This window comes from Lagopus leucura, unplaced genomic scaffold (assembly GCF_019238085.1).
Source record: "Lagopus leucura isolate 7727_CA_CO unplaced genomic scaffold, USGS_WTPT01 Super-Scaffold_100024, whole genome shotgun sequence".
NCBI classification, from domain to species: domain Eukaryota; kingdom Metazoa; phylum Chordata; class Aves; order Galliformes; family Phasianidae; genus Lagopus; species Lagopus leucura.
In genome coordinates this window covers 9,687,544-9,701,471 of record NW_024962276.1, presented here as the reverse complement: position 1 = coordinate 9,701,471, position 13,928 = coordinate 9,687,544, and the positions used below count along the sequence as shown (strand labels likewise).

Here is a 13,928-nt window from a genome sequence, read left to right as displayed (position 1 = left end):
CTTACTTGGAAACAAGAGAGAAGGCTGCTGAACAGATTGCTGGGCAGGGAACAAGTCTGATTAAGATGTGGCCCAAAGCAGCAGGGAAATGGTCTTGTGTCACCTTCTCAAAGACAGAACAGAAGGTGTTGATGTCTGCCAGCTTGCTGCTTTGATCCTCTCCCCCATTGTCTAAGATATTCCCTCCATGTAGGATCAGAATTAGCACACGAGTTTTGCATTTCTGGTGTTGAACTACTTCCTATGAGAAAAACAGGAAATAAGAAAGTAGGGAGCCTTTTTACAAAAAGCGTTGGTATATTTAGGGTAAATGTTCACAAGCACCGATTTTTTTTTCCCATTCCCACTGCGATCATTTGTGTTACCTGACTTTGGGAGGGGGTGGGGGATGGCATTTAATTCAAGTATATCTGAATCAGGTAGAGCACACTAAGCTCTGCCGTAAAGCCCTTGCAGCTCAGATTTAGGTGTTGGACTAACAAAAATTATAAACAACTTTGTACACATCAAAAGCTATTGGAAATATATCCACACTGGAGAAGACGTCAAACATTCACAGACAGCCTAAGTCTCTAGGTATTGTGAACTGGGATGCTGCAAATTTGGAAAGGTTTATCTCAAATAATCATGGGATCTGAAAAGAAAAACAAATGAGAACATTTCTGGTTATTTTCATTTCTGCCAATAAAAGCATCAAGCAAAAGAAGGTGATAGAGTTTTGACAACAGCAGCCTCTTGAAATTGACAAAATATTAAAATGAAAAAGTGGGGTTAACTTACCCAGACATTTACTGAAAGAGTAAAAATTGTACTGGAGCTGACAGCCATAAATCTCATAAATAAATTTATGAGCACGTGAATGCATGCATACACAGACAACAATCTACCATGGAAGGTGAAGTGATGTGGTCTGCAGAAAAAACAAGATGTTATCTACTTGAAACTGGAACAACGTTTTGCAAGTTTCACAGATGCACTTCTATTTTCCCCTTCTGTAGACTCTACACATTCACTCAAAGGACAACTTACTAAATACATTAAAAGACCAGGAAAATTAGGTGATTTACTGAGAAAGCAGTTGAAATATAACAAGACGTTATACTGTGAAATAAACTCCATTTATTTCCAGCAAGGTCTTTTTAATTAATTCATATTATTTTATATTCTACTACAACCTGATCATAATCTAATACGTCTGTATCTTTATCTGCTGTGCTCAGATGATGTCTCTTCTCTTTTTCATTCCTTTACCAGTTTATCTAAACTGCAAGACATTTAAGGCAAAAGTCAGTTTGATTCACATCACAGCGCCTTCTAAAAACAGGCATTCAAACATGCCACAATTCATATATATATCCCTCAGGAATGCAACTCTCAGCATGGTATTATGTTTTTGTGAGGAAACTGACCAATATTATGACAACTGTGTCCATTTCTGGGCTCTCCAGCTCAAGAAAGACATGGAACTGCTAGTGAGAATCCAGCAGAGGGCAGCAGAGATGGTTGGGGCCTGAAGCACCTTTCTTAACAGGAAAGGCTGAGAGCCCTGCGGCTGTTCAGCCTAGAAACGGGAAGGCTGAGAGGGGATCTGATCAGTGTTTATCAAAATCAAAAGGGCAGGGGTCAGAAGGGAGAAACTAACAAAGCAACTGCACAAACACACAGTTCAGCCCGTAGTTTAGGAGGATATGTGGGGTGGGAGGAGAGGAAGAAGAGGCATATGTTGGGGTGGAAACACTGACACAGATAAGGAAAAAAGATGTAGTTCAGCATACAGAATAGTGACAGAGAAATGGTTGAAAGAGAGAATCATAAGCTGTTCCACACAGCCATTATCTCTGTTTAGCCTACATTTTTTAGTCTCCAATAACATTTACTCATTTTAAGTCTCATAGTCATCTCCTGAAGGCGTGTTTTCTGCCTTTTAAGTTTTGGATATGCATGTAAGTAGAATGAGTATTTTTAAGGTTCCACTTTTTCCTGCTCTAAGTTACAAATTCTGACTCCATTTATTCCCAATCCAGTCATTCAAAGAGAAACTTAATTCCCTTTAAAAAGCTAAGAGTTCTTTCTAAAGCCAACACAAGATTGTAAACAAGTAGCGCTGCTGAAAGGTTGGTGTAACAAAAAGCTTCAAAACAGAGAGAAAAACTCAGGTAAGTCAGTACTGCTCAAGTCACTGTTACTAGAAGTGCCTCAGCTAACTGCATTTAACAGGTATCCTTTACAGAAGGAATCAAAGGGAGTGAAAATAATTTGCCTCTAAGGAACAGCCCAGGCATGTCTAAGGAAAGGGGCTCAAGGACCAACTCAAAGGGCATCTGAAGTGAAAGACTATCATAATTTCCAGGGAGCTTTAGGACTGGGATTCCTCAAAAACAAAAAAGTAGGCATTTCTGTTTTCTGTTTACATGGGAACGGATGACCTTAATCAGTCAACTGGAAGGACTAGAACTAGTTTCAATTCTTTGCATCTTCTAAAGAAGTAATTCTGTTACTATCAATTTCAGACTGCTGCTGAACCTTCTCAAAATATGCATTTGCACTGGAGTGCTATGGATACATAACAATTTCTCAAGAGACATAGGGTCATATTTCCACCCAAATTAATTATGCAATATTTTAAAAACTTGGCTTGATTTTCTGTGATTGCATGTGTACTTACTGAACAAAAAGAACATTAAGCCACCAAAGAGGCTTATAATTCCATAATGCAATATGACAGTATTTCCACATGTCTGCACCCTGGAAATCAGCACAGTTTGTTTTGGGAAACACTCACCTCACTGTCCTCATGTATTTCAATACTGCCTTGTGCAGGTAACCTTTGTTTTCTTAATGAGGCATGATATAATTCACCTGAAAGGAAGAGAGACATAACTGAGTATATAAATATTTGGGTGCCTCATCCTTCACAGACATCTGTGGAGTTAAGATACAGTTATGGTTTCAAGACAGAAAGATTCACATTCTGTGGACAAACAGAACAACAAAGTTCTTTGCAGTCCTGTGTAATACAGAGTCCTCTATTCCTAACAGCAATATCTGTAACAAGATTCTCTGTAACAAGATTCAAGTCCTTATGCAAAGGTATACTGTATCAGCACAGGTACTGTTTGTCATCTGTGCCTTTCTGGAACAGGCTGAAATGATGGACTCTGCAGTATTACTTTGTCTAAACATAAATACTGTCAGGTAATGAGAAGGAGCAGAAACTAGAATAAGTTCATTATAAGAAGTATGACATGGTAAAAACTATAGAGTTTTTTTTGCTTAAAAGTAAACAATTACAAACTGGAAGTGCTAAGTTGTCTTAAGATTATATCTGTTGTTCCTGTATGTCAGTGGAATTTACACAGTAATTAAATATTGCAATATTTCACTAAAGGGCAATTAATTCAACTGAAGTCTGAAAGATTAGTTCTTTGAGAGGTTAACCCTTCTACAGACAGTGATGAAATCCCAAATGAGATGAGAATCTTCCCATCTCTGTTAACACCTTCTCCCTTACAAGTGGGAAGGAGGCTATGAGTGCACGCTGACAGCTTCCTGAATTGAAACAGATTTTTTCTCTATTTACTGCAGCATGTCTGAAGAAAATAAAATGCATCATATAATGCTACAGACAACTCGGCTTACTTTTTCTTTTGGAGTACTGAACTCATACCATGTTTGTTACTACTCCACTTGAGACACGTTTATGGACAGTCTGCCAGACTCTAGAAGAATAGACTAGTTAAGCAGGGTCTGGTCAGGCTATCCTAAAAGCACTGAACTTAGTCCAAAACAAACTTCAAATACTCTTAACTTCTGCATTAGAATTGAGAGCTAATTCCATAGCCAGTCTTACAAATATCAATCCTTATATCCATCAAACAATATGGCCACATTTCTCCATATTTAAAAACAAATTGATTATTCTTGCCTTTCTGGCAGGCAAAGATTTAAAGGATTAGTCATTTAATATTTGTGTAAAACAAAACATAACACCATCACTAAACAACACCCACACAAGAAACACCCACAACAAACAGCAAAAACACAAACCCACAAAGCCTTAACTTTCAACCAAATGCAATCACACTATGGAACTCTCTGAAAACTGGTCTCTGCAGTTTAAAGATGCTTCTAACTGAAAGTGGCGTTTCCAAAAGCTTGGCCAGCAGACCCACTTTTCTTTTAGTTGCATACAGGAAGAATGTCAGTTTTCTAGCAACTTAGCTCACAACAGAACCAATACCATACAAACATGAATTCTGAGTCCTGAAGAAGGGTTATTCTAGACCACGAGGAAACATCTTACAGTGAACTATAATATTTATCCTCAACAGAGTACTTAAGAAATCCAGGACTCACCAAATGCTCAGAAACCTTCACTGCTACCTTTCTCCACAGCGCACCACACTAGGCAAAATGCTTTCTGGAATTACTTATACCCTGTTCCTTTGAAAATCCCATTCTAAAAATACATCTTTAGAAAGCAAAGAGAGTGGTTTGCTTTTTTCTTAAAGCACTGGATGCCAGGTTTAATGATAATTCGCTCCTGGCCTCACATGTGTGGGAAAAAAAAAAAAAAAAAAAAAAAAAAAGTAGATAACTGGATTTTAAAAACCAGGAATTGTGATATACTGGGCTTCTTTCCAAAGAAGCACGCGTGTGTGTGTGTGTTTGTGTGTGTGTCTGTGTGTCGGGGGATCAATATGTGCCTCCATTTCACATTTCGGTTTTGCTAATTGTATGTTTGGAAGATAACCAGATTTGGGGACTAGATTCAGCTTTACTGTTTTGGTTAAATATCAGACACTGAAGTAATGGGGACCTCCTCCATAATGAAGATAATATAATGAATCAGACTACTCAACAGCTGAAGCTCTGTCCAAGAACATGCATCATGATGTATGGCAGAAAAACGCTGAAATTTCATTAGACAGCAAAACAAACTGATCAAGAGATTGCATATTTTATTATTTATTGGAAGGGCTTTAATGAGGTAAAATACTAATAAGGCTTGTCTGACCAAACCTCTCTGATGATGTTACCAACATTTTACAAATTTTTCCAGTAGTCTTGTTTCATATTGTCATTAGACCAAATTATGCTAATTGTGTCATTATGCAAATTACAGTAGGGAAAAAAAAAAACAGTATTCAAATCCTATAGTAAAAAAACAATCGGTTGTAACAGATTACATTCTAATACCTAGTAATATAGTCAGGAAAGTTCAGGATGAAATAAGAAAAAAAAACATTTGAAAAGTAGTTATTTAACTTGCAAATTCACCAACTAGAAAGATACTATGGCTTCTCAAAATCTAGCACAAGAAGATACAGGAACAGGAGAACCATCTGAAACCTGATTCCTCAGGACAGTCAGCTCTCACACAGGTATCTACATAAACTAATCAACGGTGAGCAGGCAGTAGTAATGGCTAGTCCCCACTGCTATCCTTACGTTCAAGTTTTTAAAACTAACCAAGCCCCAGACATATTGAGAACTTGGAAAAATCCAGCCTTTCTATTGTGTCTTTCTGGGAACAGAACTCTTGAAAACCCAGATCTAGACACAGCTGCTGAGCCATCCTACACAGCTCTAGCTCATATTACTGAGAAGATTCTTCTGGGGAATACTGAAGAATTCCTCATGCTCCTGAGTGAATGTGTCCTAATAGCACTCCACTGGTTTCCTGCAGGCTACAAGTAGGAATGAAAAGTCGTTGTCTTTTTCTAAACACTTACTTGACCCAGCCACCATGCCAGGTTGTAAGGTCACAATCAATTACCCTGCTAGTATACAAAGACATTTCTCTAGAAGTTCAAATAATCTTGCCTCTACAGACATGAGTATCTTTTTCGGAGGTAATCTGAGATTAATTCACTTAGCACAAAACTTAACACCTTCCACTCCCACTGCAAAACACTCTGCCTGTGAGGGAACAGACTTGAAGGTACTGCAGCAGCAATTTAAACAAAACGGAACAAAACAAAACAACAAAGATTGAGAAATAAAACTGCTGAATCACAAAACTACCTTGCACATAGAACTCCACAGGGGACAAAAAGAAAAACGAACGGACTGCATATGAGAAATTTAAGCTAGAGCACATTACTATACTCCTAAAGATAAGCCACTTTAGGACAAACTAATGAAACAATTAAATAATGATCTGCCGGCTAGGATATAAAGCTCAGTTCAAATTTGTGCCTTAGTGCATGCTTCTTCTATATCATATATTATCACACTTCTCTATGCCCTTTCTTTAGCTATGCAGGTGGATTCTAGAAAACGGCTGTATTACAAGGTTATGCAGGTAATCTATCAGTGAATTTCTGGATTTGCAGGATTAGCACAAGAACAAGCTTAATGCAGAAGAGAAAAAATTGAACAAAAAACCCGGTCATGTGTTTTCCCTGTGGGAACTCCATTTAGTATTTTACAGTAATGCTTCATGCTGCTCAAAACGCCCTCCTAGAGAACACTTCCTGCTTCATCTAGCAACATACTACATTACTAGGCTGTTTTGCACTTCTTATTAAAAAAAAAAAAATTAAAAATTTTAAAAAAAGCATACAGTCTGTAAAGCGTAATGCACTATTTAATGCACTAAGTCTTACAGGCACTTTTGGGGTACATTTTCATAAACCTCAGTAACAATGAAGAAATTACGCAAACACAGCCTTTGCCCTTTCATACTCCAAAAAATAACATTTGACGAAAGCACAGTAACACACTTTTGCTGATCAAAATTTATTACTATCTCTAGCTGTTAAGCAGCATTGAATACAAAGAAAAATGAAAATAATGTTAGACTCACGTTGCTTTTCCTGTAGAAAGCCAGATGAACAAAACACAGATTCTTCTCCTGTAAAAGGGAAAAAAGAAGGGAATGAAACAGGACTGATTTACATGAACATCAAGTTCCTTCCTTTTTCTAATATATTACAGTGAACAGTTTGCACATGACCACTAAGCTGATTTTTAAAACATCCAATGGCTTCTTTGGAAAGAGCTTAGCAAAAGACACACTGGAGAATTACTCCCTAGTGAATACGAGTCTTGGCTGTGTAACATGGTGTATTTGCTTAACATTCCAAAAACACTTTAAATAATGAGATGCAAAATACAGCCAATTCTTCACAGTCCATTATTTCACACAGCAAGTACACACATACAATCCATAGGCAAAATAATGTAAGCAAAGACAGCTAGAAATTCTAGATTTCCAAAGAAATTAACAGATCTCAAAACCACCTGATACTATATTTTAATTCTGAACTGTGATATTTTTAAATTTTCAGATGCCACAGTTAGACATCTCATTAAGTCTGCCCCCCAAATGCTTGACACAAAGTTCTTTCAAGTACATAACTAAAATTTGATGCTATCTATTCTCACAAACATTCACAAAATGTTGTTCATAAGAAGGTAGATCCAGAGAAGTATGTTCTTTTAGCTTTCGGGTATCAGTTCCTGAAGTTCGGTTCTGGTCTCATTTCCTCCTTCTCCTCACAAGTACCAGTAACCTGTTTAGTATTCATCCCACAAATTTACAAGCAAATTTACAAGCATCTTTTTAAGTCTAGACCATTTAAGGAAAACAAACGAACAAACAAACAAACCTTTCCACCTTAACTAAGTGGAAAATGTTAATTCACAGCCAAGATAATACAGTAGTATTATTAGACTACTACAATTCTGTTCAGTGTCTTGCAGAAACTGTGGCAAATTGCACAGACTGGCAACCGCCTCCCTCATCAGTCAGAAATGTGCTGTTTCACACACAAATTACGGTTGTTTTTTGTCTTACATTAGATGGAAAAAGGTAAGATCCAAAAGATATATGAGAGGCCATAAAATAATCACTCTGCAAGGCTTCTTTTTAAATGCAGAGTGTCATGGAGTTACCGCTAGATCTATCTGCCTCCGTGACAGGGGTACAGCAGGCCCACAGGCCCAAAAAGGGAAAAAGGGGAGGGGAAGGGAACAAAGAGAGAAAGAATATAAAAAAAAAAAAAAACAACCAAACAACAGTGGCAATGATCTGAGGAGGAAAGTTAATTTCCTAATCATAATAGCAGAAATACAAGTTAATTGGGATTGAAGCTATTAAACAAAATAAATGAGAGAGCGAGTGTCCAAAACTGAAGGCCTTACTCTAATGCTGAAGGCAGGTGGCTGGGGAGAACACGGCACATAGACGACCAACAAAAAGAAAGGGGCAGCCTCGTGACATGGGAACAGTTTATCTTTCCCTCTAAATGGAAAACGGAAACAGAACAGTGAAAGTCTTCTGGGAGATGGAGTTCTTCTCTTCCTCTGAGAACCTGGTACCCAGAAATATCAGCAGTCCACAGAACTGGAACATTAGCTCTTAACATTAACTCCCAGTGCATTAAATGATGTTATGATGTGGAAAACTGATAACAAAAATCATAAAACTATGACATAGAGTTACACAGAACAGCTGTAGTGGTATGGAGCCACAGTGCACACTACAGTCTTTGGAGAACAATTCATAGTAAGTTTTAAGGAGAGAAGTACAGCATTTGTTATTAAAAAACAAACAAACAAACAAACAAAACCAGTAGGAATTGCATGGCTCAATTCTAGGTGGTGCAGAAAGGACAGGAGTACAGACGTAACATAACTTGTCCAACAGTAGCACCTCCCAGCTCCAAAGCACTACCTCACAACTACACTGGGTGGGAGAATTAATGTTTAGTCTAAGTCAACAATTCAAATAAGTCCTAAAAAGAGAGCAGTATTACTATCAGCATTTTTTTTTTTGCAGATAATCAGTGCATTAAAAGATGGAAAGATCTCAGTAACCTGGTCTTGGGTGGTGATACCAGGACAGAGCTTTAATATATCAGGTATTAAAATTCCCAGTTGTGTAAGCTGACTGTGTCCATCTACTTTGCTGGTTACCAGTAAGACAATCCCATCAGTCTGTACATGCAACACATGAAGCATGGGAAAAAAGAATTTCACAGGAATTCTATGGCTAATTATGTTTTAATCAACTAAAATCAGGTTTTAATCAACTAAAAAAAATATTTTCTAATTTGCCTACCTGAGAATTCATCATAATCTATGACATTTTAATTGAATTATCTGGATTTACAGTGCATAACAGTAGCATATGACAGAATTGACTAAAGGCTCTTAAAATGTAAGTAGGGCTTATTAAATCAAGTTACCCCATCAAAGCTGTATTGCAGAAATAATTCCTTTGCTTGCTTATGTTATATTCTACAAAAACTATCACTAATGGCAACTTCTCCTCCTTCCCTCTCCCTTCCACACCTGCCCCTGCATAAGATTTCCATATTGCAGAACACAAAAAAAAAAAAAAGAAAAAGAAAAAAAAAAAAAAGGAAAGAAAGGCAGCATGCTCAAGTCCTTGCTAGAAATTTGGCAGAGCTGACCTTTAAAAGTTGAGAAGTTAAACAATTAACATAGCTCTTGCTTATTCTGGCCTAAGCATAATTCTGTCTTTCAGAAAACACTAGTCCAATAAGTTTTAGTTTTAATTAGTCAGACTGCTGAGTATTAATATAAATTAAAAATTAACAACTATCATAATAAAAGTAAAAAAACCCCAATAAATTAGAAAATACATAGTAAAACATTAGAAAATAAAATTAATGATTAATTGCAGCTGCAGCATCGCTACATTTTCTTTTTCTTAGAGAAGAAGCAGCCTAGTAAACTAAAAAAGTGGTATGTAAGGGTTTACCACAATTTAGCAAGAACAGTGCTCTCATCAAAGCTAAGAGGAATATGACCACTTCCGTCAACAAAGCCAGATCACATAAAGAAAGAAGAGAAGCAGACAGGTCATTTCTGAAGAAAAGCAAAAGGTTATCATTAAAACAAACATCATTTAAATACTCTGACAAGCACAACTGGTTGCATAATCTTTTGTCATGCCCTCTATCACAATTGCAAAAGTAACGATAGAAAAGCTAAGATTTAAAATGCTGGCAGCAAGGACAGAGTCACATTACCTAGTATGATGCATGGAAGTATAATTACAGTTAATGAGATTAAACTAACAAGAAGAGAAGCATAGAGTATTAGAAAATACCTGCCAATAACCAGACCTGGCCATGAGGAAGGAAAACAATGTAAAAGGAATGACAGCAGATCTCTGTTGCTAGCAGTTCTTCCATTCCTGCAGCAAATTCAGTGCTTGGTCCTCTCTTTCTTAACAGGTAGCTTACCACATCCCTGTCAACTCACACTTCTCCTGTGAGCTGGCAATTTTTACAAACACTGTTTGTGAGAAAAACCAAGAGCAAAAAGTAAGCTTCCATTTAGTAAGAATTAGCTTTCATCTGCCTCAAAGCAGGCAACAGGCTTCGCCAGTAAGATTTTTGTGACTCGGGAGAGCAACATCTATGCTCACAGCAACAAAAATAGCCTTTGTAAGATTTCTTACAAAGTTCTTGCTGGAGTGAACTTGTGTAAAGCATTTCACAAACACAGTCTCCCTGTCAAAGAGTTTCCAGTCTAGAAAGGCCAAGTAGACCAACAGATAGGCAACCAGGGGAGAGAGAGCAACCCCACTATTCACAATTCATGTGACTTTATTTTTTTTTGTAATTTAAATCATGCTCAGGTTTAGTCTCAAATGTGTAAGCTTTGACCTCATAGTTAATACCAACCACATCAATGGAATTTTCCCCTACAATTTCACCTGCTGAAATGCCAATACAAGCATAAATTGACCTATGAACTACTAACTTGGATTGAATGGCACACCTTTTCTGTAAAAAAAACTTGCCTGGTTTGCTAATTAAAATGTTTCATGATCTCATTTCTGATTATAAAGAAACTCCAGTAATGAAACATAATACACGCTGAATTCAAAGTATACAAAAAGTCTGCTGTATTTGCTGAGAATTCACCTCACTTTAACTGTACTGTGTCAACAGTACAAGGCTGTGCTGTTGTTCAGTGAGAACTGGACAAGTTGAGAGTGGGGCAGAGAGGAACCTGATGAAGTTCAACAAGGGCAAACGTCCTCCCCTCACACCTGGGGAGGAATAACCATATGCATCAGTACAGGTTAGGGGCTGAGCTGCTGGAAAGGAGCGCTGTAGAGGACTGAGGTGTCCTGGTGGCCAACAGGCTGACCATGAGCCAGCAGTGAGCCCTTGTGGCCAAGAAGGCCAATGGCACCCTCAGATGCGTTGCACAGAGCATGGCCAGCAGGGTAAGGGTGGTTTCTCCTCCCCTCTGTCCTGTGAAGGCCACATTTGGAGTGCTGTGCTCCCAGCTGAAGGCAGACAGGGAACTGGCGAGTGGAAGGTCACAAAGATGATCTAAGACTTGGAGCATCTCCCTTACGACAAAAGTCCTGTGGCTGTTCAGCCTGGAGAAGAGAAGGCTGAGAGGGGACCAATGCTTGCTGAAATCTAAAGGGCAAGAATAAGAGGATAGGGCCAGGCTCTTTTCAGTGGCGCCCAAACAGAACAAGGAGGAATGGTCACAAGCTAGAATATAGGAAGTTCCATCTGAACTTGAGGAAAAAAATGCTTTACTTTGAGTGTGACAGAGTCCTGGAACAAATTGCCAAGGTTGGTGATGAAGTCTCCTTATCTGGAAATATCCAAACCCACTCAGATGCTTTCCTGCATAACCTGCTCTATGGAACTTGCAAGGAGTTGGACTGGAGCACCTCCAGAGGTCTGTTCTAATTTCCACAATTCTAGGAACAATTACTTTAACCTCACAAATGTTAACAATGTTTACTTAAAGATACGGGGTCAGGTGGCTAGACTAAATGCAAAGCCCTGAAAACAACAGTCTGACTTTGCTCCTAATTCTCAGAGCACGCAATTTTCTATAAAGCAATATACACATACTTTACACCAGTAGTGAATTTAACTGCATAACTATGATGTGTGAAAATGCTGTTTGTCTTACCTTCTGTAACAGAAACTTATTAGATTTAAATGCTGCTCCCAGTAAATAAAAAAAAAAAAAAAAAAAAAAGAATTCATTGGATAAGCAGATCATACTTCTTACACTTTTCCACTGAAAAAGTGAAGTACCACATCAAAGACAACACAGGACCTCCCTCTCTTTTCTACACAGTATTTTAAAGAAAAAACCCAACTTTACCTGGACACATAATTTTTGACTATAAACACTTGAGCTAAGGCTGAAATACTACCTACTCTATCTGAAGATTACTGATCACAGATATCTCTGAAACTGAATCAGTAATTCCACTCAGCCTTATTAAGCTATAACTTAAAGCACTGTCTAATTATCTGTATTAAAAACACTGTGGTAAGTATTTGGCAGATAATTCCATGAAGACAGACACAGCAGATGTAAAGGAAATCAGTAAATAACAAATCAGTGGGGCTGAATTTGAAAGCTTAACATGGCAAGGAAAAGAAGGAAATGCATGTAACTGCTTCATCTGCTACTAAATCTCACATATTTAGCAGGCATGCAAGATGGTTCACGGTGAGCCATTTAGAAAACTAAGCCATATTTGATACAATACCATATTAATTTTTCTTACTACTCTTTTTTGTCTTGCAGATAAAATGGTATACTATACCACATCTAGCAACTCTTCCAAACTGCCATTTGGAGTTAGAGACACAATGAAGTAAGTTACCAAGTAACATTAGAGAAAACTTGGTATCATTGTTAAGAATTAATGTAAAAAAGAAGTCTTCCTGAATTACCTATTTAACAATTGTAAACATAATGTCTGGATTGGCATCTACTTGTCATTTAAGTGCTAGCAATAAAACATTCCAATGGTAGATAATCAAAAAGTTTCTGAATCAGATAAATATTACTTTTAATCAATCCTTATACTGAAATATAATAATTTATATATTTTTATATTTTATATATATATATATATATTTATATAATAATTTATATAATTATATGTAACTAATATAATTTATATAATAATTTATATATTTTATAATCCTTATACTGAAATAATAATTGGAGTGACGGCATTGGTGGACGAAGGGAAGGCGACCAATGTCATTTACCTGGACCTTAGCAAGGCCTTTGACATAGTCCCCCACCACATCCTCATCTCCAAATTGGAGGGAAGTGGATTTGATGGGTGGACGACCCGATGGATAAGCAATTGGTTGAAAGGCTGCAGACAGAGGGTGGTGGTCAATGGCTCTATGTCCAGGTGGAGGCCGGTAACAAGCGGTGTCCCCCAAGGGTCTGTCTTGGGACCGGTGCTCTTTAACATCTTTATTAATGACATCGATGAGGGAATTGAGTGCACCCTCAGCAAGTTTGCTGACGACACCAAGCTGAGTGGTGCGGTTGATACAGTGGAAGGAAGGGATGCCATTCAGAGGGACCTCGACAGGCTGGAGGGCTGGGCTCGGGTGAACCTAATGAGGTTCAACACGGCAAAGTGCAAGGTTTTGCATTTGGGCCGGAGGAACCCCAGGCACCTGTATAGGCTGGGAGGAGTGGTCCTTGAGAGCAGCTCGGCAGAGAAGGACCTGGGGGTCCTGATGGACGAGAGACTGAACATGAGCCAGCAGTGCACTCTGGCAGCTCGAAAGGCAAATGGGATCCTGGGCTCCATCAGGAGAGGGGTGGTCAGCAGGGACAGGGAGGTGATTGTCCCTCTCAACTCGGCTCTTGTGAGGCCCCATCTGGAGTACTGTGTCCAGGTGTGGAGCCCTCAGTACAAGAAAGACATAGAGATTTTGGAAAGGGTCCAGAGGAGGGCGACTAAGATGATCAGGGGGCTGGAGCACCCCCCCTATCAGGACAGGCTGAGGGAGTTGGGCTTGTTCAGCCTGGAGAAGAGAAGGCTGCAGGGTGACCTCATTGCAGCCTATCAATACCTGAAGGGAACCTACACCCAGGAGGGGAGTAAACTCTTCAAAAGGGCTGACAACAGCAGGAATAGG

The 13,928-nt window shown here is 38.5% G+C and overlaps 1 protein-coding gene across 12 annotated transcripts in view; it reads right to left on the bottom strand.

Moving 5' to 3' along the window:
- PITPNM3 (PITPNM family member 3) overlaps nt 1-13,928 on the bottom strand; it is a 50,923-nt gene that overhangs the window by 19,875 nt on the left and 17,120 nt on the right. For 8 of the 12 annotated variants that reach the window (XM_042879959.1, XM_042879963.1, XM_042879962.1 and 5 more), the window contains 3 exons: nt 6,812-6,859; nt 2,783-2,859; nt 6-241 (listed from right to left, as the gene is read on the bottom strand). In XM_042879959.1, coding sequence (XP_042735893.1) covers nt 6-241; nt 2,783-2,859; nt 6,812-6,859 — 361 coding nt within the window. Of the gene's footprint in view, nt 1-5; nt 242-780; nt 911-2,782; nt 2,860-6,811; nt 6,860-8,151; nt 8,520-10,087; nt 10,276-13,928 lie in introns of those variants that run through there. The other 4 variants (XM_042879970.1, XM_042879969.1, XM_042879971.1 and 1 more) reach the window with 4 other exon arrangements.